This window comes from Mobula birostris, chromosome 6, assembly GCF_030028105.1.
Source record: "Mobula birostris isolate sMobBir1 chromosome 6, sMobBir1.hap1, whole genome shotgun sequence".
Lineage (NCBI taxonomy): Eukaryota > Metazoa > Chordata > Chondrichthyes > Myliobatiformes > Myliobatidae > Mobula > Mobula birostris.
The window spans coordinates 133,750,710-133,775,692 of NC_092375.1; the positions used below are offsets into that span (position 1 = coordinate 133,750,710).

Sequence of the window (24,983 nt, forward strand, 5' to 3'; positions counted from 1 at the left end):
TAGAAACTGGCATCTGGTTGATATGGGGTGTAATTGTCAAAGAGCTCAATATCTTAGGGTGTGTGCAAAGGCAGTCTGTAGTGAGACTCCCAGCAAGAGAGGCTGATAATAGGGCAAAATTGCAGTCAACAGAATGAGTTGCAATGTAAAAGGCAGACAAAATCGAAAAAGGTGAATACAAGATTGAAGGTGTTATATCTGAATGCACACAGTATATGGAAAAATGTAGATGAACTTGTATCACAGTTACAGATGACATGTATGATGGTGCAGGCATTGCTGAATCACGGCTGAAAGAAGATTACAGCTGGGAGCTTAATGTCCAAGGGTACACATTGTATCGAAAGGACAGGTAGGTAAGCAGAGAGTGTGGTGCTGACCATTGGTAAAAATGAAATCAAATCATTAGAAAGAGGTGACATAGGGTCAAAAGGTGTGAATAGAGCTACGGAACTGCAAGGATAAAAAAAAGACCCTGATGGGAGTTGTATACAAACCCCCAAACAGTAGGAAGGATGTGATCCTACAAATTACAACAGGAAATAGAAAATGCATGCCAAAAGGACAATGTTACAAAAGTCATGGGGGATTTCAACATGTAGGTCGATTGGGAAAATCAGGTTTGTGCTGGATCCCAAAAAGGAGAATTTCTAGAATGTCTATGAAATGGTTTTTTAGAGCAGCTTGTGGTTGAGCCTACTAGGGGATCAGCTATTCTGGATTAGATGTTGTGCAATGAACCAGAATTGATTAGAGAGCTTAAGGTAAAGGAACCCTTAGGGGCAGTAATCATAATATGAAAGAATTCACCCTGAAATTTGAGAAGGAGAAGATAAAGTCAGATGTATCAGTATTACAGCAGAGTAAAGCAAATTACAGAGGCATGAGAGAGGAGGCAGCCAGAAATTATTGGAAAGGAACACTTGCAGGGTTGATTGCATAGCACCAATGGCTGGAATTTCCGGAAACAATTCGAAAGGCACAGGATAAATACATCCCAAAGAGGAATAAGTGTTCTAAAGGCAAGATGACACAACCATGGCTAATAAAAGCAAAAGAAAGCAAAAACTAAAGGGGAGTTAGAGGGCTGGGAAGCTTTTAAAATCCAACAGAAGGTAATGAAAAAAAGTCATTAAAGGAGGTAAAGATGGAATACGAAAGTAAGCTAGCTAATAACAGGAGGTTCACGAAAATGGTTCCAGGATTGAGTGACTTGTCATATGAAGAGCATTTGATGGCTCTGGGCCTGTATTCACAAGAATTTAGAAGAATGAGGGGTGACCTCATTGAAACCTATTGAATGGTGAAAGACCCTGATAGAGTGGATGTGGAAAGGATGTTTCCTATGGTGCGAGAGTCGAAGACCAGAGCACACAGCCTCAGAATAGAGGGGTGTCCTTTTAGAACAAAGATGAGGAGTAATTTCTTTAGCCAGAGAGAGATGAATCTGTGGAATTCTTTGCCACAAGCAGCTGTGGAGGCCAAGCCTTTATGTGTATGTAAGGGAGAAGTTCATAGGTTCTCAATTAGTCAGGGCTTGAAAGGATACAGAAGAGAAGGCAGGAGATTGGGGCTGAGAGAGAAAATAGATCAGCCACAATAAGATGGCAGAACAGACTCGACGGACCAAATGGCCTAATTCTGCTGCTGTATCTTATGGTCTTACAGTGATACAGAAGGTAGAGAAAATGATGAGGCAGAGCAAGTATCATGGCAAAAACACTATATTGTCTACATTAAAATGGGACAACACATCTCCAAGCGTAAGAGTTGAAGCACAATTCCTTGCACAAAGCTTCTTGCAACCCAAACGAACCCATAGTACACAAAGATGAAGTAGAAAAATGCCAAGAAAATGAACCAGTAGATTCCAAAAGGGAGGTGATGTTTGATGAGCACTAGTTTCCTTTTAATAATTTAATATGCAGAAAAAGGAATTTCAGTAGATACAACACAATTTTCAGTTCCAAAGCTTGCAGTAAGTTATAGAACTTTGGATTTGCCCAACATATCCAAGCTGTTAATTATGCACCCATGACTCTCTGCCCAAAATTATCTAGCCAACACCACCAAACTCATTAGGGAAGAGGGCTGTGGATGGGGTTGGGATAGGAATGATGGACAAGAGGCGTGGTGTGGAAATCAAGCATGTTGTAACAGATGCAAAGCATGTAAACATGATATCAAATTGAAGGAGGAGAAAGAGGGCAGGGAGCAGAAGTATGAAAAAATATACATCCAGAAGGAAAATGGAAACAAGAGCTTGTGCACCACAGTTGAAGAGGGTGCAGTAGGGAGTTGAAAGCAGCACACACCTGAAAGACAGCAAGCACATGCATAAGACAAGAATGTGAGTGTACATGCAATGCAAGCAGAATAAAATGCACTGATATGAATGTACATGTGCACAGATGTAGACAATCACAAACAAAATACTAAATTAAACCATTGTGTTTCGTTCATTGGTTGATACTATGCAATATATCTCTATTCGAGTTTGCATATCATCAATACAAATTTTTCAGTGTTCAAAGAATAAAGCGAAGAAAATAACACTGAAAGCAAAAACGTTTACAAAATTGATGTTTGTAAAATAATGAAATATCACTCCAAAAAATGTGTGACAGTGCATTTCTTTTATTTTTTGAGATAATAATGTGAGAACCAATAACTTTACATACCTTTTGTCATGACTTCCACTCAGTAATAAATTGCTAGGATAGTATTTATTAGGAGGCAATCATGATTAGAGAATAAAAATGAAGTTCTATTTTAAATTGCCAACATCGTAAGTATGCTGACTACTTACAAAGGATATGTAAAGAATTAATTAATCTGCTGTATGTCTATCCATGCTCACCAGTAGCTATCACCCCACTAACTATTTTTGACAACTGCAACTGAAATGATTCCCCTGAACAGTTTCAGATAATTTCCTCCAGTATCTTGCAATATTCTGGTACAGCAAAAGACAAATTATGCAAACTAGAAACAAAAAAAAACACAAAAATAGACATTAAAAACAACATCTTTCAGGTTAGATTTTAAATTTCATGGATATAAGCCAAATATTATCAAGCTTTTCCAGTTCACAGGAAGAGTCACTGACGAACTCAATCTTCACGTTTTTTTTGCCAACACCGACAACAGCTTGAACTGCTGAGTGTTTCTTTCAATGATGTTCTCCCAAGAATTATTCTTCAATCATCTCCAAACACAAATCAATGTTATGCCTGTTTCATTTTTGCTTGCAGGGCATTGATGCCAAACTGATTGCCATATGTGTACTTCAAAAGTAATTAATTGCAAGGTACTGTGGAACTTCTGACATTATGAACAAAGTAATACAATGTAATGCAAGTGTTTTCTTTCCTTTTGCAATACGCTGTTTCTACACTGAACAATTAGGAGTAAGCAACCTTAGTCATACAATGTTTTTGTTTTAAAGTTGAGACCATAACAAATCAATAGCCCTGCCCTTTCCCTTAGCAAATCAGGCCTACCAGAATCTGCACTACTCAGTTGTGACAATTTAGACAACAGTCTATGTATAGTAAAAGTTTTCTCTGATAATGCTGCAGAGGAATAAAATTAATAAAGATTTACTGACCTAAATGGGAATGCGCCATGAGGTCAGCTAGTGAAGCAGTAGGTTTCCCTCCTACATGTGATGAGGTGGACGATGCAGAGGATGAGGTGGAGGAGCTCTGGATAACCTTGTTAAGCCAGTGCTCAACGTTCAAATGGCCCTGCTTTGGAGTGGACGTGATCCGGCCCTGACGACGGAGTGAGCCCTCATCTTCTGATGCTGAGGATGTGTCTGCATTCAATATAATACTAACATTAGGACAGTGTAGTCGCTATTCTGTTAAACTCAGTAACACAGCCTCATAGGGTGCATATTACACAAAACGGACAAAGGATTTGCAGGACACGATTTGCATCCCACAAGTAGCCTGACTTAATAAATGTTAATAAGAAAGTTATTTTTAATTCTCAGATTCTTATTAAGAATAGTCTTTATTTTACACATCACACAAGCAACATAACATAAAAACTAGATATAAATAATTATTTGAGTACAAACTTTGAGGTATTACATCATATTTACAAGGAATTTAATTTCCAACTGCTTAATTACCTTATACCCTCTGTTGTAACCCTCTGATGCTATCGGTAAGTGCTAAGAATGAGAACTAAACCATACTTTTGAGTTTCATTTCTATGCTGCTCCATTCAAAGATTCTCAACTCTAGTTTATCAAAACTCTATTTACCCATTTAGTTTTTTAAACTAATTTCAAACACCACAAAAAGAGGCTTTTTATACATAATTTTCCACTTATGTTAATCTGCACTATTCTTCTATCTTCATAATTCTTCTATTCAAATTGAAAAATGGTGCATTTAAATAACATGAATATAGGTTGATAGCAACCTGATAGGATTGACAAAGATAATTGGTTGAAGAGCAAAATCAAGAGTGGAAGTAAACAAGTTACAATGAGGTTTTCAGCTGTTGCCAAGCTGATCAGCTGATCCCTCTATCTTTTATGGTCTATATAAATGACTTGGATGGAACAGAAGACAGTGATGTTTCCACATTTGCTGATGATTCAAAGCCAGGTAGATGAGCAAGCTCTCAGAATGGAAAGCAAGCCACCTGTAAAAGGGATATAGTGAGCAAATTGGCAAGTTATAATGTGAGATTAGTAATATGAATCAGATTATTTTTTATGATTAGGAAATTGGATCATAACTTGTGGTACACAGTGGGACCTGGGATTGCTGAAATTCAAAATACAGCAAGTTAATATGCAAATATCATAGTGCATAATACATTTAAAAGGGATGAAGTTCAAGAGTAAGGTAGTCATGCGAAAGCTGCAAAGGGCTTTGGTAAGCTCACATCAGTAAACCCACTACACTTTGCACATGTCCTTAAATACTTGGCTCAGAGCAGTGCAATGCTGATTCACGAGGTCAATCACAGGAACAAGGGGAGTGTCCTCTTTGAGTAGGATACACCAATGTTCATTGAAGCTTAGAAGAACAAGAAATGACCATTGAAACAAGTGAGATTTTAAAGGAAAATGACAACGGTCTATCACTTCTGGCTGCAAGTTTTGGAAATAAGTATCAATTATGGTCTATTAATTGTACCTTGGCTTTACCACTTCAGAAGCAGCACTGATATTGTTGTACAGAATGACCAAAAATATTTTGTACATGACAAGCCCGACAAACATGATTCATCACTGCTATCCCAATGAATCAAGATAGCAAAGGATGGTGGGTGACGTGTGCAAAAAGCAAGGCTTTTTTTTTATGTCAGATATAGGCTGGATGGTTGTTTCCATTTGTCAGGAAACAGATTACAGTTAAAACAGCTGAGATTGAAGAGGTGTTTGGCCAGGGGCTGTGGGTGGCAGGGTCAGAGTATGATGGAGAGTTGGAGATCAGAGGTGGCACGGCAGAATGGTGAGGGTTTTGTTTCCTCTAGCACAAAGTCCTAACGATAAGGTTAAGTCTCCTGATAAAGAACTGGTCATCTTGGACTAGGATGAGGACAAATTCTTATTGCTCAGTCACAAACCTTTTGAATCCTCTACCCTATGGTGTTGTAGATTCACAAGCATCGAGTCTATTAAAGCTGAAGCAAAGACTTTTGGACACTAAGTGAACCACATGATGTAGGTTTGGCAAGAATACAAACTAAGTAAATTATCAGGTATGATCCAGCTAAAGAGGAGGTTTAAGTGGATATATCTGATTCTACTTGCACTCATTTAACATTTATTTTTAAGATAGTAACTTGACAAGAGATCCAATTGATAATAGAAAAACTGTATAATACAGAAACTACACTGCATAATATACTTCATCCTTTATATAAATTTCACCATGATTCAATTTTAACATTAAAACATCAAACCCCATAACATATTCATGCCACATGTTTAAATGGGGAAAGAATTCAAAGTTCTGAGATGCAACGGGACTTGGGAGTCCTCGTACAGGATACCCTTAAAGTTAACCTCCAGGTTGAGTCAGTAGTGAAGAAGGCAAATGCAATGTTGGCATTCATTTCTAGAGGAATAGAGTATAGGAGCAGGGATGTGATGTTGAGGCTCTATAAGGCACTGGTCAGACCTCACTTGGAGTACTGTGGGCAGTTTTGGTCTCCTTATTTAAGAAAGGATGTGCTGACGTTGGAGAGGGTACAGAGAAGATTCACTAGAATGATTCCGGGAATGAGAGGGTTAACATATGAGGAACGTTTGTCCGCTCTTGGACTGTATTCGTTGGAGTTTACAAGAATGAGGGGAGACCTCATAGAAACATTTCAAATGTTGAAAGGCATGGACAGAGTGGATGTGGCAAAGTCGTTTCCCATGATGGGGGAGTCTAGTACGAGACGGCATGACTTAAGGATTGAAGGGCGCCCATTCAGAACAGAAACGCGAAGAAATTTTTTTAGTCAGAGGGTGGTGAATCTATGGAATTTGTTGCCACGGGCAGCAGTGGAGGCCAAGTCATTGGGTGTATTTAAGGCAGAGATTGATAGGTATCTGAGTAGCTAGGGCATCAAAGGTTATGGTGAGAAGGCGGGGGAGTGGGACTAAATAGGAGAATGGATCAGCTCATGATAAAATGGTGGAGCAGACTTGATGGGCCGAATGGCCTACTTCTGCTCCCTTGTCTTATGGTCTTATGTGTAAAAAGTAAACATTTTATTTTACTTTGAGTTTCTAACTTCAAACATACTTGCATGGATTTTGGATTAATAGACTAATGACTGTTGTTAACTACTGCAATTCTATTCTGCAATGTTATTTCCAAGTTCTGAGCAAGATCAAAGACTGACGATAGACAACAATGAAGAAAACTGTGGCTGTGTTTCCTCAAGCTCCAGATTTTTAATCAATTCTAAAATTTGCTTATTGTTGACCCCATTTAGGTTCAATACTAACAAATGAAAATTACATCATTACTAAACTAAGTTTTGGATTTGATATATGCTAATCCATCTGTTTCTATCTTGTGTGCAATATACTTTGGTTTCAACACTAACTGATATGGGCAATATTTGCTCTTCTAACACATTAGGTGCTTTATTGATTAAATAACAGGATTCTTGCAAATATCTGGGAGGGGAGAGAAGATGGCGGCGCAACGACAGCACGCGCGACCACTTCAGTGATGAATATCTGTCAAGTATGGGACGTGCACAATTCTGATTTGATGGAGACAGATGTGAGAGCACAGGGGAACATCTGGAAAACTTCTGAAATGTCTGCTTTGCTACTGCTGCTACTGTGTGGTAACAGGAATCTCCGGAGCTGAAGGTCCCAAAATCCTCGGCTTTGCGTGTTTCAGCGGCCGGGGAGAGGTCAAAGGCACTTGGCAGAGGATGGCGCTCGGGAGGTTGTATCGGAGAGGCTGCTCGGAAGCTTGGAGTTTTCAGACGGATGGACTCGGTCAGCTGCTTCCAAGGTATCGGCAAGTTGACAGTGCCTGGAGGTTTATGGCAGGGAGTTTCTCCCTTTTGCCACCTGCTATCGGGGACTCGGGAGTCGATCGACTTGGGACTTTAAGACTTTTTTTTTTTACTGTGCCTATGGTCTGTTCTTTATCAAATTATAGTACTGCTTTGCACTGCTGTAACTATATGTTATAATTATGTGGTTCTGTCAGTGTTAGTCTTTGGTCTGTTTTGTTTTTTGTGGTATCACTCCGGAGAAACATTATATCATTTCTTAATGCATGTATGCATTTCTAAATGACAATAAAAGACTGAGTGTTCTCATAATCTAAATACTCAAGTATAAAAATCAGAATCTGCAGATGCTGGCGACCTGGAAAGAAAACAGAAAATGATAGAAACAATCAGCAAATCATGTAGCATCTATGTCAATATAAAGAGTTAATGTTTAAGAACTGGGAAAGAGGAAAAAAGATGGCAATTTGTTAAAGAGGAGGTAATGGATAGAATAAAGGAAATATTTCTGATAGGATGAAACCAAGGGATATATTGGCAATACAAGAAATTGCAGATGCCAGAATTTGAAGTAACAAATAAGATGCTGACTCAGTGGGTCAGGCAACTACAGAAAGAAGTGGACAGTTGGTGTGTTGGGTCAAGACTCTTCATCTGGACTGGAAGCAGCACCTATGCAGTTGTCAGTCCATGTGACAGGTTGTGACTTGAAACATCAAATGCCAGCTCCGTGCCTTAGACCCATTCAGTTCCTCCAGCATCTTGTGTTACTCCAGTAAATACATTGTTGAGACTGGGTAACTAGTTGCAGAGGACAGGAATTCAGTCTGCAGAGCAACTCATGGCTCCTTGTTGCTTCCCTTTTTAAAATCTCCATCCCACTCTCAGTTCAATTTGTCTTGGCATCCTATTTTGTTTCCCAACGTAAGCTTGAGGAATAGCACCTCATCTTCTACCAGGGCACATTACTGCCTTCCAGATTAAATTTTAAGGTAACTTACTTTCTCTGCCTTTCATTTTTGCTTAAAGTCCCTACTTTGTCATGATGGCTCAGTTTTTCACTAACCTTACCAGCTATGGAAAAGAAGAGATCTTCATCTGGAAACGGCTCTCTTTATAATTGACCAAGAAGATATAAGTTTGCATTCTGTTTGAGGCATCACATCATATGCTTCATCATAGAAAAGTAGATTCTCCAGAATGAAATGAGGACTCATAAGGGTTAACAAATAGATAGCTTCCAACAATTTGATGTTTTTTTTTCTCTCCTTGTGTTCCCAAAATTGCAAGGTTATCTAATAAAGTTACTTCCTATAATTAAATGACCTGATAAAGTAGATTGAGAAAAACTATCTAATTGGTAAATCCTGATTTTTGACCTTCAGTGAAATTATAGATGATTAATTCAGAAAGCTCAGTGGAAATGGAGAACTTGCTGCCACAAAACTCCATTGAGGAAGGCCATTTGGAATTTTTGTATGAGAGTCAACAGATGAGAAAGAAAATTGGGTAAATGGAATGGAAATACAGATTAGTTGTGAAATAATTGATCTGCAGAACAGGCTCAAGTTGTTTAGTTGCTTATATTTATGAAACTGCAGACTGATGTTAAAATATGGTTTTCAAATTAATTTATTTCATAAAAGATAGTTACACTTTTTCCAGAACAATTCAAAGTACAAATACCCTTTATGGGATATACAGTGCTTACAAAAAGTATTCACCCCCCCCCCCCCAAGAAGTATTCATGTTTTATTGTTTTACAACATTGAATCACAGAGGATTTAATTTGTTTTTTTTTGACACTGATGAACAGAAAAGGACTCTTTTATGTCAAAGTGAAAAAGATCTCCTCAAAGTGATCTAAATTAATCACAAATATAAAACACAAAATAATTGACTGCATAAGTATTCAGCCCCTTTAATATGACACATCAAATCATTATTGGTGCAGCTAACTGGTTTCAGAAGTCACATAATTACTTAAATGTAGATCACCTGTGTACGTTCAAGGTACTTCAATTGAGAGTAGTAAAAATACATCTGTATTTGGAAGGTTGAACTGCTGGTGACTCAGTATCCTGGCAAGAACTACAGCATGAAGACAAAGAGAAAATCTGCAGATGCTGTAAACCTAAGCAGCACACACAAAATGCTGGAGGAACTCAGCAGACCAGGCAGCATCTATGGAAAAGAATACAGTCAACATTTCAGGCCATGAACCTTCATCAGGACTGAAGGGAAGATTTAAACCTCTTCAGGTTAGGCAACCCTGGAAGAGACATCGCAGTATAGTAACCCAGTCACAAACAATAGAAAATCTGCAGATGCAGGAAATCCAAGAGAGACACAAAATGCCGGAGAGCTCCTCCAGCATTTTGTGTGTGTTCCATGAAGACAAAAGAACACTCCAAGCAACTCTACGAAAAGGTTACTGAAAAGCACAAGTCAGAAGATGGTTACAAGAAAGCTTCCAAGTCACTAGTACAGTTAAGTCAATCATCAAGAAATAGAAAGAATATGGCACAACTGTAATCTGCCTAGAGCAGGCTGTCCTCAAAAACTGAGAGACTGTGCAAGAAGGGGACTGGTGAGGGAGCCACCAGGAGACCTATGACAACTCTGTAGGAGTTACAAGCTTCAGTGGCTCAGATGGGACAGACTGCACTGCTGGAACAAAAACTCATATGAAATCTCAGCTGGAGTTTGCCAGAAGGCATATGGGGACTCTGAAGTCAGCTGAAAGAAGATTCTATGGTCTAATGGAACTAAAATTGACCTTTTTGGTGATCAGAATATGCGAAACACCACACACCATCTCTACTGTGAAGCATGGTGGTGGTTGCATCATGCTGAGGGAATGCTGCACTGCAGCAGGCCCTGGAAGGCTTGTGAAGGAAGAGGGCAAAATGAATGCAGCAAAATACATGGAAATCCTGGAGGAAAACCTGACGCAATCTGCAAGAGAACTGTTATTCGGGAGATTTGTTTTCCAGCAAGGCAATGACCCCAAGCACAAGGCCAAAGCTACAAAGAAATGGCTTAAAAGCAACAATGTTAATGTCCTGGTGGCCAAGTCAGAGCCCAGGCCTCAATCCTATTAAGAATTTGTGGCTGGACTTGAAAAGGGCTGTTCATCATGATCCCCATGCAATCTGACAGAGCTTGAGCAGTTTTGTAAAGAAGAATGGGGAAAAATTGCAGTGTTCAGATGTGCAAAGCTGATAAGAAACCTATCCACACACATTCACGGCTATGAATGCTGCCAAAGGTGCATCTACTAAATACCCACTTGAAGGGGGTGAATACTTGTACAATCAATTATTTTGTGTTTTTCATTTGTGATTAATTTAGATCACTTTGTAGACATTTGTTTTCACTTTGACACAAGAGTTTTTTTTCTGTTGATCAGCGTCAAAAAAAAAAGCCAAATTAAATCCACTGTGATTCGATGTTGTAAAACAATAAAAGAGGAAAACTTCCACTAGGAGTGAATACTTTTTTTTTAAATATAGGCACTGTATGTCTTGTATATAGCACATTATTACCAAAAATCCTGCTAAGGCTTCATAGCAATGACAGTGATAAACAAAAGTCATTTTATTTTATTTGCCACCCAGCAAAAGGGAAAACTCAAGCTCCAGTACACTCACGTATATGAACTAACAACAGTGGAATAATCTCCACTGATTACCAAGGGAAGCTGCTCTGCTGTGATATGATGAATTGGGCTGTGACCAGTGTCTTGACACATCAAATAATGAGGACTACAGATACATAGACAGATATTAAGTTTACTATTGGCACATGTACCAAGCTACAGTGAAAAACTGAGGCCTTAGAAGGAAAGCTAAGATTGCTAGCAAGAAGAAATTTCAAATAATAAGGATAAATGAAACGATAGCACAAAGTAGCAAGCTATGTGATGATAACTAAAGTTTGACAGCAAAGGGCAACCTTCCAAGTTACAAAAGGAAAAAGGAAAAAATAATAAAGGCTTTTTATCTGACTGCACATATCACCCATAAAAGTATTGGTAACTGTTAATTAATTGGCATATAGAGAAATGAACTGGCACAATATAATAGACATGACAAAAATTGGTTGTGAAGTGACCAAAGATTGGTGTAAAAGAGACAATTTTCCAGATCGGCATTCTGAGAAAACAAAATGTAATGAGAAAAGTTTAGCTGTATTAGGATGTTAAGGTGAGTTTAGCAATCAGTGATCATAATATAATAAAGTTTTATATAAAAAGTCATGTGATTTGGCTTGCTGTCAGTCAAGGTCTTGTATCAAAGAAAGCGATATACAAATATATGAGGCATAAATTAACTGTGCTAGACTGAAAAACCACATTGAAAAGGTATGGCAGGATATTAACAATACATAATATTTAATGAATAATATATAGTGCAAGTAATAATATAGGTGAAAATGCACAACAAGAGACATGATCCAACTGTGACTATCAAGTTTAAGGGTCACAGTAGATCAAAAAGTGTATAAAATTTTCCAGAATAACAAACCAGAAGATTGCGAAAAGTTCAAAATCTAGTCAAGGCATAGATAAATGAAAGACAGAAAACAGAAGTAGCTTGTAAGAAAATAAAACATAACTATCGATGTTCTAAAAGGAAGAGATTTGCAATAGTTAATGACATAAAGAAAATACTAGAGAAATTGGAAAGTATTCCCCTGTACTCTTGAAGACTAACACTATATCCTGGAAATAGTGGGGAACAACCATGGAAGTTGAATGAGATGCTCAAACAAATGAGTATTAGTAAAGATTTAATTCTGAAGGAATTAATGGACTAAAGTGTGATAATTCCCAGGACCTGATGACCTGTATCTTATGATACTTGCAACTGAGCAACTGTCCAGGACAATGTGTTTGTTGTACGATATTAAGAACAACACTTAAAAAAGGTGAACACGATGAAGCAAATATTTTACAGGGTTTGACAGAATGGATGCCCAGATGCCATTTCCTTTGGCCATTGGGTCTAAAATCAGAGGCATAATTTCCAATTAAAGGGTCAGCCATTCAGAGCAGAGGAAAAACTTCTTCAGCCAGAGACCTCTGAATCTTTAGAATTCTTTACCAAAAAGGTTAATGCTAACTCAGTTAATAGAGTATCAGTATATTCAGGACAGAGCTTGATAAGTTTTTATCACCACAAGAATCGAGATAGGAGGTTAATGCAGGAAAGTGGGAAAGTGGTCAGCTATGATCTTAATGAATGGCAGAGCAGGTAAACTAGAGTGAACAGCTCACTTCTGCTTCTATTTCCTATGTTCTAACAAGAGGTCAAGTGGAAGTGGGATAGTTGTTTCTATTCTTATCCAAAGGTCGTCATGCTTGACATACTATAAAAACAGCACATTAGTTTCCCATTTACCTGTGAACATCCACCTCTACCCCACAGTACTCTTGACCATTTCACTAGCCCTCGATTTTTAGACCTGCATATCCAACAAATAGCACTAGATGAACAGAAACTTGGCTCAACTAAAGACTGGAAAAGCCCAAGCCATATTCGATCACAAACTCCATTTCTTAACTACTGACACCAACCCTCTCTTCCAGATAAATGAAAGTGAACCATACCTTTGATCGTTTTGACGCGAAATTTAACTCCCAAGACAAGCTTGAGACCACACAACTATATCACCACCAAGATGACTCCCAACTCTGTGGTGACATCCATGCTTAAACTCCTCTGTGGATGCCATGGCCCAAAGCCCTGGAGCTTTCCACTTCCTTTCTCCCTTTAGAACGTGTTTTTAAGCTTATCTTCAACCAAATTTTAAGTTGAGATCTTTCTACCTTGACATGTGGCTAGATTATAATTTTTTGATGGCAACAGTGCTGCTGTCAAGTCCCTTTGGAGCACTTTGCTACCTCAAAAACTTGATATGAACATCATTGTTGCTAAAGAAAAATCAGAACTATTGTGTACCTTACCTCCTGGATGCAACTCATGACAATATTATTTTATCCAAGACAAGGTGTAAAACTGAAGTACAATGGCATTGTTAAACAGATATAGGAAGGTAACAACTTAATTTGCAGTTCTATTCTCATTTAGAGAATGGCACACTGCTTGGAGAAAAGAGACATTAGAAGTCTAGTTTTCTGTTTCTTTAAGTTTATTTAATTGAGTAAAAATCAATTTCTCTCTTAATTTCTGATTAAGCCTTCATACCTACACATTGGTCATATGAAATAATGAAATGTCCTCTCCCATTATAGCTGCGCTGAAGAATAACTTAGGAACTCACAATATTTGTCTTGCAATCCTATTTGTTTTCTTTTTTATATATAAAAAGCTATCCTTCTCCTTTTGCATAAAACTTCGGTCAGTCCAGTGATAGGCTGCTGTGTTAGCTTACTTTTAAGAATTTATCCAAAACTACACGCAGTCGGTATGAAGGAAAGGAAATTTCAGAAATAAGTAAGAGGTCAGAATATTCATGCTTTGGATACTAGTTTTATCAATTCCAATTTAAATTTCTCTATTCATGGCAATCTGTTTCCAAAGTACTCTTCCCTTCACAATGAATCAGATCTGCAACAACCTGCTTTTGGAAGGTTCTGACGTACACTGTCTGCGCTTGATACAGCTACACTGTTAGTGGGGGGAGGGAGAGGGAGAGAACAAACTTTCAAACAACAGAATATGATTATTTGAACTCCATAACATCAGAGTTCTTTATGAGTTGTCTGCCAGAGTTCAGCAGCGGGCCCAAATTTACAGTTTGACAAATAGAGCCAACAGTACAATTCAATTACATGTAGATTATACCAAGACTGGGTTTGTTACTCAGATGTGTACCTGGAGGAGTGTATGCATCTAATGATGAATGAACAAGCACAGAGCGCCTCTTGGAAGGCATCGGCATTTTTCTCTCTTTGTATTTGGCGAGTGCAGCTTGGACTGCTTCTGTGTGCAAGTCTGTGGGAACAGAAAGATGAGCAAACAATATGATTAAATTTGCAACTGCCAATCTCTGAGATTTAAAAGAACACATTAAAAATTAGTCTTCTAATGCAAAGTACTGAAAGGAATGTGTGGTGCTGTGAAATTCTGAGATGGAAATCTGTCCTCTAGGCAATGAGTTTTAGATTACAAGAACACCATTGCATGGAGTTATCAGAAACCAGCTGCCACTCAGATGGGTGGGGGTTAGGAAGAAAACAGAGATGAAGTTATCCCAAGAAACCTGCAAAAACAATGTGTAATTCAAGAACCTTTCATGAATCAAGATACAAGAGAAATTTTCCCCAAAGGGATTGGAATGGAAATTTACAAAAGTCAATGATGAACTGCAATAAACCTGGTTATAATATTTAAAATCAGCAATCGTTTAAAATATTTTCAAATGTATGAATGTAGCTAATCCTTTAATTGGCAGGACATGTCCAGATGAAATTTCTGAACAAAAGCCAAGAAGGATGACAATGAGATCATTCTGCAACAAGTAAATACTTGTAACTACAGGAATCGCCAATTCTATGACACAAGGTTATTTGAATCACAGAACTCACCTTTATTTTTGGCATTACTTTGAGAATCACATCAACAAGAATGCTTGTGTTACAACTAACACAAATTACAAAACCCATTTCATTAAGCTAAACCTCAATATGGCATCTTCATATTGATCCGAATTCTTACACTGCTGTGATCTCAAATGAAAAAATGACAATAGCTCCAAATCAACTGTAAATCCAAAAGGTATTCTAGCAGCTCTAGCTTAAATAATTTATCCTCCATACTTCCATGAAAATGCCGTTTTGCCCAGCCAGGTAAATACGTATTTGTATCCCAATTAAGTTTATTAATACTGCCACATGTCTACGTGGCATAGTCCATGTTCCAAAGCCACACTGGTAATGCTCCCCAATTCCTTCTGTGCTACATTGACAATTGCATTAGTGCTACTTCCCGCACCCAAGCTGAGTTCATTAATTTCATCAAATATGATCCAAGTTTCACCTTGCTCTCAAATTTACTTGGTCCATCTCTGACACCTCTCTCCCATTTCCTGATCTATCTCCACCTCTCAAGACAGGTCATCTACAAACATAATTTTTTTACAACCCCAATGACTCTAAGTTATCGAGACTATACTTCTTTCCACTCTGTCACTTGTAAAAATGCTATTCCCTTGTCTCAGTTCCTTCAGCTATGCCACATCCGTTCTCAGAAAGATATTTTTGTTTCCAGAACATCCAAGATGTCCCCTTACCCACATCTGCTCCATTTCCCGCAAGTTTGCCCTCACCCCATCCCACCCTGACCTAACAGATTAGGCTTTTTCTTGTCCTCACCTACCACCCATGAAGCTCCACATCCAAAACATCATTCTCTCCAATTTCCGCCATCTCCAAGAGAATCTTACCACCAGGCACATCTTCACTTCCGCCATCCACCTTCTCTGCTTTCTACGGGGATCACTCTGTGTCCCTTTGTCCATTTGTCCCTTCCTGCACATTTCCCTTCAGCTGTGACAAGTGCTACATCTGCCCCGACATCCCCTCCCTCACCAACATTCAGGCACCTGAGCAGTGCTTTCCAGGTGAAGCAGCACTTCACCTGTGAGTCTGTCATTTACTTGATCTGGTGCTTCCAGTGCACCCTCTTCTATATCAGTGATGCCTGACAGATTGGAGGACTACTTCATGGAGCACCTTCATTCTGCCACCCCCCCCCCCCCCCGCAACACATGGGATCTCCTGATTTCAAATCGACTTCACATTTCCACAGTCTCCTCTACCGCCACAATGAGGCCAAATGCAGGTTATAGGAGCTGCATCATATTTTGTCTGGGTAGTCTCCAACCTGATGGCATGTATATTGATTTCTTTAACCCTCAGTAACCACTCCCCTCCGTTTCCATACCACTTTCTTTGTTTTAGTTGTGTATTTAATATTTCCAGTAATATTTGAGTAAGAGTGTGAGTGTGTGTGTGTCATAGTCATACTTTATTGATCCTGAGGGAAATTGGTTTTCGTTACAGTTGCACCATAAATAATTAAATAGTAATAAAACCATAAATAGTTAAATAGCAATATGTAAATTATGCCAGGAAATAAGTCCAGGACCAGCCTATTGCTCAGGGTATCTGAGCCTCCAAGGGAGGAGGTCCAAGATGTCCAAGATGGCATGCAACTTGGACAACATCCTCTTTTCAGACACCACCGTCGGAGAGTCCAGTTTCATCCCCACAACATCACTGGCCTTACGAATGAGTTTGTTGATTCTGTTGGTGTCTGCCACCCTCAGCCTGCTGCCCCAGCACACAAAAGCAAACATGATAGCACTGGCCACCACAGACTCGTAGAACATCCTCAGCATCGTCCGGCAGATGTTAAAGGACCTCAGTCTCCTCAGGAAATAGAGATGGCTCTGACTCTTCTTGTAGACAGCCTCAGTGTTCTTTGACCAGTCCAGTTTATTGTCAATTCATATCCCCAGGAATTTGTAATCCTCCACCATGTCCACCCTGACCCCCTGGATGGAAACAGGGGTCACCGGTACCCTAGCTCTCCTCAGGTCTACCACCAGCTCCTTAGTCTTTTTCACATTAAGCTGCAGATAATTCTGCTCACATCATGTGACAAAGTTTCCTACCGTAGCCCTGTACTCAGCCTCATCTCCCTTGCTGATGCATCCAACTATGGCAGAGTCATCAGAAAACTTCTGAAGATGACAAGACTCTGTGCAGTTGAAGTCCGAGGTGTAAATGATGAAGAGAAAGGGAGACAAGACAGTCCCCTGTGGAGCCCCATTGCTGCTGATCACTCTGTCGGACACACAGTGTTGCAAGCACACGTACTGTGGTCTGCCAGTCAGGTAATCAAGAACCTTGATTACGTGTGTGTGTGTGGTCTGTGTGTGTGGTCTGTGTGTGTGGTCTGTGAGTGGTCTGTGAGTGGTGTGTGAGTGGTGTGTAAGTGGTGTGTGAGTGGTGTGTGAGTGTGAGTGGTGTGTGTGTGAGCGAGTGGTGTGTGTGTGAGCGAGTGGTGTGTGTGTGAGCGAGTGGTGTGTGTGTGAGCGAGTGGTGTGTGTGTGAGCGAGTGGTGTGTGTGTGAGCGAGTGGTGTGTGTGTGAGCGTGTGTATGTAGGTTAATTAAGCATTCTTGGTTGTTTAAATAATTCATATTTATATGTACAAATAGGAGAATTACTCATGTCATCACACTACCGTGTGATATACATGTACTTCACTTAAAATAAACCTGAAATTAGACTCACATTTCAGACTCCTAGGTCTTCCTTTAAATTAGTTTAATGTTTTGAAGTTACAAAACATATCCGTTTTCCCTCATGCCTGTTTAGCTCTCCTCTACCCTCGACTTGCCCACCACACCCTTGATTTCCCACCTCCATTTCATCGTCCACTATCCTCCTATCAGATTCTTCCCTTCAGCCTTTTAACTCTTCTACATAATCATCTCTCTGCTTTTCACATCATCCTCCCTCCCTCACTCATCCACCTTCCCCCTCACCTGGTCTCACTTAACGTCTGCAAGCTTGTATACTTTCCCCCTTCCCCGACATTCTTATTCTGGTTTCTGCCCCCTTACTTTCCAGCCACGATTAAAGGTCTTGACTTGAAATGTTGACTGTTCATTCCCCTCAATAAATGCTGCATGACCTATTGAGTTCCTCCAGAATTTTGCTCAAGATTTCCAGCTTCGGCAGTTTCTCATGTCATGCAATTTGTTGTTTTGTGGTAGCGGTACAATGCCAGACAAAAATTACTATAAGTTACAAAAAATCAATAACTGGTACATAAGGAAAAAATGAGGTAGTGTTCATGGACCATCCAAAAACCTGATAGCAGTAGGGAAAAAGCTGTTCCTGGAACTTTGAGTATCACCTTCCCAATGCTAGTAAGTTGGAAATGCCATGTCCCCAATGGTGATGAGGACCTTTAAAGATTGATGCCATCTTCTTGAGGCGCCATCTCCTGAAGATGGCCTCTATGGCAGGGAGTGTTATGCCATGATAAATGCCAGTCCTACAATAGTGCTGAGTGGCAGTTGCAGGCGTAGTTTGGTTCATTAAATTTATCATTACATTTCAAAGTAACTGTTTAAAAATGCCTCCATTCTTTCATATGTTAAGAGTAGCAGCACAAATTTCGTTAGGGAGCAAAGGGATATTTCACTTTGAATGAGGATTCTTTCCTTGGAGATGGTGAAGAAATAGGCCAATTTAATAACTTATTTTATTTTAGTATCCAATTATTTATTAATGTGTTGGGAAAACAACTTAATATTTGACCCTAGTCCTGACGAAGGGTCTCGGCCTGAAACGTCGACTGCACCTCTTCCTAGAGATGCTGCCTGGCCTGCTGCGTTCACCAGCAACTTTGATGTGTGTTGCTTGAATTTCCAGTATCTGCAGAATTCCTGTTGTTTAATATTTGAATTGTTTAATTCCATTGTGGTAGTTTTTAATTTGTAAACTGTTACAAAGCCTAGGCACCAATATTTTGCCTCTTGCCTTGTCTCCTGTCAAAGGCTGACAGGGCGTTTTAATTGCTAATATCTGTATCTAAGAAGTCAGAGTCAGCTTATTCAACTCTCCAATATCGTTCAGGTAAGCAATGTTAGACCTGGATGAAATGGAAACTATGGGTAGCAAATCTCATCATAAGGTGAACCAAGTTCTCTTTGCCCCAACTTTAGAGGTTAAAAAAAAATCACTCAGTGGCCATCAACCTGAAGCACTTACTCCTGCACTCTACAGTATAAAATAAATTGTTCAAGGGACCATGATGTTCCTAATAATTTTATGACCAAAGGAACATTATTGCTAAAAGTCAATAAGCTTAATTAACCAAGATTACAAATATTATGTACCTTAAAGAATAAATTTTCCTAGCAGGATAATAAGACTTACATGTAGAACTGCATAGTACATAATCCTACTGACAATTCTCAGAGGCTTATGAAACCAGAATACCTGGAAAGTAGTTGGATTTGATGAACTAATGCACAAGTAGTTCCATCATGATAAACTTATCAAGTAATACAAAGAAAAATACAAGTGTACCATTATTAATATATCACAGTAAGGCATTTAAACAGTAAGCAAAAAGTACACAAACATTGGATATCTGAAATAAAAACAAGAAAATGTTGGAAATATTCAGGTGGTCAAGCAACATATGTGATGAGAGAAACAATCAGGATTTCACATTGTTGAAATTTTAATGAAAGATCAACCTGAAATGTTAATCATGTATTTCCAGAATTTTGTTTTTATTTTAAGAATACTTGGAATGACTGAGGAAAAGGCAATAGCGCTTTCTTTACTAGAAATGTAACTTGACAGATTCTCTGTATCACCATTGATTGGCGATCAGAACACTGGAATTGAGCACTGACATTTGCTGAAGTAAAAAGACAGACAAGATTTACAGGGAAGTTGCCAGAATTAGAAGGCCTGAGTTTGTGAGAAAGGTTGACCAGGCTTGGTCTTTATTCCTTGGAACTAGGAGATTGAGGGGCAATCTTTTGGCAATATTTTAAATTATTAAAGGCATACGGTAGATGCATCTCACGGTAGGGGAGTCCAAAACTAGGGGACATAGATTTTAGGTTGAGAGGGGAAAGATTTAAAAGGCACTCAAGAGGCAAAGTAACTTGGATATGTATCTGGAGGGATGAGACTTGGAGGGATATGGACCAAACTCAGGAAATTGGAACAAGTTGAGTGGGCACTGTGGATCTAAGGGCCTTTATCTATGCTATACTGTTTGAACACTGTGACTCTAACTGAACTGCAAGACTCAACTGGAGCCATGAATAAGGTAGTATGTGTTAAAAAATGCAGCCTAAAGAATACCAACTCCAGTTAAGGCTTTAGACAGGATTAGTGGACAAAAGGACTTTTAAGCATTTTGTCTGGGAGAACAAAGAGCTCAATTGAGGGTGACAAACTGATGTTCCTGGACGAGATGAATATCAGGTAGAAAAAGATGTAATCCCCTGGCAGTGATTTACAAGGTGAGAGTAAGGGAAGGTAACTCAAAGACTGTGATACTCCTGACAAAGTCTTGAAGCATGTTCATATTATGCATGCTCACAAGACCATTTTGTCAGAAGACAGGCACAGGACCACAATGGTACTGGTCCAGCACAAGTGTTTGCTAGGATTTCTCATCATTTGAGTGAGAAATCACAAGGGTGCCTGCATCTCCTACCTCTAACAGTTCAGTTCCTGATTCTCGGTCTTCTGTATCAACCAGATCCCAAAACTACAACTATTAAATTTGAACAGAACAGGAAAATGGTGGTAAAGGACCTATTAAAAAAAATCACTTCTACACAGTGTTTTACAGAGAACTTGACAATTTTATTTTAGAGTGTAAATAACATCTGGAATATAGCCTAATTAGCAATTAAGAGACTTATTGCATTTTTAAACAGAAAGAACCAACACTGACTTGATAAAAATAACTTGTTGAGGAGCTAATTAACTACAAATGCAACAAATTCCTGGATTGGAAGCTCCACCATGGTACATAGAGAACAAAACCACCACTGAAACCTGAAAGCCAAGACCGACAGAAAACCAATAAATTTAAGGTCATGTATGGTGGGTGAAAAGAACCCAAGAGCTAAAGAAACTCACTGACAGCCATAATGCATGCTGATTCCTTATCCTCATCAAGTTTTTAAACTACCTCAAGCCCAAACCAGCCAAGAATCAAAAATGGCACTGCACTCATGAAGGGCAGAAGGCAGTCAGTGCCAACTGGAAGGAGAAGTTGAAAAATCTCCTCAAATGCAACTCTGTCCTTGATGAAAGAGCTCTTGACTCCATCCCTCAGCCATCTAGTTGCTCCAGCCCTGTCCAGCCCCTGGTCAACAAGACATTCAAGAGGTCATATAGCAACTAAAATACAAGGCCTTGAGAATAGATAGTATCCCTAGCTAAGTTTTGAACTTGATGATAAAAAATTCCCGTAGCAAATACACAACTTTATCTACCACATCCAGATCTGCCAGACGACTTCAGAAAACATCACCACAAAAAAAGTAGAATCCAACTGCTATAACTACAAAGTGATTTCCCTGATGTATGCTACAGGGGAAAAAAAAATCAATGTTAGGGTTTTCCACTGCCTTCTTGCAGTGGCCAAAGAGCTATGAATCACAGTGTGGATTCTAGCCCTGAAGCAGCACATGGGACATCTTACCTGCTTGACAACTCCATGAGAAAGGCAGGATAGAGCACAACCCAATATCCATAGCCTTTTTCATCCTCACTGAAGCCTCTGATTCTATCAATTAGAATGAACTATGAAATAGCCATATTTAAGGTGACCATCTGCAGAAATTAATTTCCAGTTTATCTTGGCTTCACAATAGCATGCAGATCATGATCCTAATAAATAAGTGAACAATAGATTCATTTGCCATGCAGACCTCAACATGGAGCACAATAAACAGCACAAATTTAAGCATGACCAGTCCAGCTTTCTGTACGCTTCAGGGTCTGGACAAATTACAGCAGACACTAAAAATTACTGGAGTTACAAGGTGAATGACTTCACAAAATCCTCCACATCTGCAGGCAGAATAAAGTCACATGAGTGTACTAAAGACTCTAATTATATTGTTAGCTCCAATAATTGTGGCATATTACTTGTATGTAAGCACCAGACTTGTGAGCCAAATGTTCTATTCTAACTTCTGTCACAGGAAGAGATTACTAGATGGCAAAGAAAATACTCGAGAATGTTCTCAAAGCAAAGAAGTGCAAAATCCCTACCCACTCCTGGGAATCCAGGACTGACACCAAAAACATTAAGTCCATACAATGAGCACAAATGGGAACATCTTCAACAGAGGAAGGGACATACCATCTTATGAACTTCCCAGCTGTCTACCTGCTGAACACCTTTCTCTATTTTTAGCAAAATGTACTGGTCCTACACTGGCCTTAAAAACTGATATAGATGCAATACAGCATGGAAACAGGCTCTGCGTCCCAAATGCTCCATTCTAACCGAGATTTTCAAATTCTTGTGTATGGCTCCAAGATTATTTGGGGGGGGGGGGAAGGGGGAGATAAACAGGAGGGAATGTGAACACAAAGTGAAAATCCAAACATATATAATGGCTTCAAGGAAACCATACCATAAAAGATAAAAAAAACAAATACCATGTGAAGGCTACCATGTGATTGTGTTGTATAAAGTGCCACCTAAATTACCCCTGTGACTAATGTCCCACAGCCAATGAAGCAATCTGCAGTACTGAATGGCAATATAAATTATTCTTATTCCTTTAATAATAAAGGGTATAAATTTTAAAGAGAACATAGTAAATCCTCCACAGTAGAATATATTGCAATCTTCTCTATTTCATGGAAGAAATTTTTGTGGACCATTTTGCTTTCACGGGTAGATCTGAAAAGCGTTAGGAAGTACTAAAGCTATCTTTTTAGTTCCAGTGCAAATGAGTGTATAGTACAGGAAAAAAAAGGAAAGGTCAACATGTTTCTAAACTCAGAAATGAATACACCCAACTCATCACAAAAAATGTTGGATTACACAGTGCAATAGTTGCTGAACAACTTCAAAATAGGATTTAAAAAGACATTTTTCAAAAAATGGAAAATTTGCTCAATACAATTAGTTCGAAATCAATTAAAACACTCATATGAAAATGTCATTCACAATAAAAGACCAATTCTGTTTTGTTCAATCTTTCCTCGCCTCTTCTTAACATAATCATGACTTACCAGATCGATAGCGTTCATCTCTGGAATTGGAGGCTCTGGATTTGGGCTGTCTGGATGCAGCCACAAAAGGGACATTAGAGGAAAAAGGTGAAGATTGGAGAGGACCAGGAAGTCTGGGCTCAAGCTGAAAAGGATCTACACCTGCAAAAACAAAAGAGGTTTAATCTTTAAGACATCTCTCTCCTTTCTGCTCTTTCTCTCACTTATCCATGTGAATTTTCAGTTTACTGCATACATGTGTCTGTGTGTATATATACAGTGGATTCTGGTTAATAGGGACCTATTGGGACCAGTATATTTTGGCCCAATTAAACTGCTTCCCTAATTAGTTGAAGTTTCATGCAAATAGTTAAAAATAAAAGACAAATTATCATTTAACTAAGTACCAATTTATGTATTTAAATGAAATACAGAACAAATTAGAACACTACCAATGCTACTTGGTACTATAAAACTGTGTATTAGTTTCTAATAGTTATCGATGGAGGAATTTATCCAGTATACAGGGTGTCCAGGGAGGGGTAGCACCTCCATGTCCGTCTGGGACAGCTCACTCGGTTTTGTCTCCACCGGTCACTCAGCTCTCACCTATGGCTCCAAGCAGCCATTTGCATGTGACAGCAACCACACTCCAATACACTGTTTGCCAGTGGACTAAACCAGGTGAGGTGGCCAGCAAGGACATGTGAAACAGGGACATGCCTGTCCTAGAATAGGAAGCCAACTCCAGCAGATGAGATCAACAGTGAGATCCAACATCCAAGAAGGCAGTTCTGCAATGCCTCACGGAGGGCAAAGGGCATGATAAGGCACAGAAGAAATTATGGTCATCCACTGCAACCAAGTAAGACCCCTGTTTGTGATGATTACTCGTACCACTGGATCCCGACTTCCTAGGTTGAAAGTGGAAATGTCCCAGTGCAAAGGCTTTTCCACTTTAAAAACTCTCACACACAGGTTTCGCTGTCACCGTCGGATATGACAGACAACCAGCATGATGCCATGTTGTTTTTATTGACTGTAAATGAACAAAATTAGTGCAGACACCTAATGGACTGCCTTCATACAAGGCTCAACAACTGAATCCTCCAAATCTTCATTTTCATTGAAATAATCATGAAGGTTGTTGATAATCTCAAATTCTTTGTATTTCCTAACCTGATGAAGTAGGAAATTCGCTTCATTTTCACTCCCAGTCATTTCTGGCATCTCCAAGCCTAATTGCTTGAAATGGCGATCAGCAAGACAGTTCCAAATTGTCATACTGCTTATTTCTCACCAACTATCAGTGACAAAAATCACTGCTTTCTGAAAACAAACACATGCAACTGATCACTCTAAGCACAGTGTAGCGTCTTAACAGCCACAGAAGTGCACAAAACTGATGCTAATTAGAAACTGTTTGGCAACAGTATCCTGCCCCAATTAAATAACAGCGTGTCCCAAATAAACGAAAGGAATCCCAGCTATTTTCTTGATTTAGTTTTTCTTTAAGAGTTGTTCCAAGTACGCGGCTGCCCGATTAGCCAATGACCCAATTAACCGGAATCCATTGCACTGGAATTCAAGTAATTCAAAAGATACAGGATTGATTAATTAATTTTCAAAATGAATCAAATTTGGCAATCTACACTTCTCTTCATTTAAAAAGAGGCTGCACCTTGAAAAATATCTTCAAACCCAAGCACGTCATTCAGGCCTAC

At 39.1% G+C, this 24,983-nt stretch overlaps 1 protein-coding gene across 2 annotated transcripts in view; it reads right to left on the reverse strand.

Annotated features, from left to right (window-relative positions):
• The window catches only part of LOC140199379 (disco-interacting protein 2 homolog A-like), a 272,630-nt gene that overhangs the window by 111,581 nt on the left and 136,066 nt on the right, over positions 1–24,983 (reverse strand). For both annotated transcript variants that reach the window (XM_072261369.1, XM_072261370.1), the window contains exons 3-5: positions 23,281–23,421; positions 14,343–14,462; positions 3,611–3,820 (exon numbers count right to left, since the gene is read on the reverse strand). In XM_072261369.1, the coding sequence (XP_072117470.1) occupies positions 3,611–3,820; positions 14,343–14,462; positions 23,281–23,421 (471 nt within the window). The remainder of the gene's footprint in view (positions 1–3,610; positions 3,821–14,342; positions 14,463–23,280; positions 23,422–24,983) is intronic.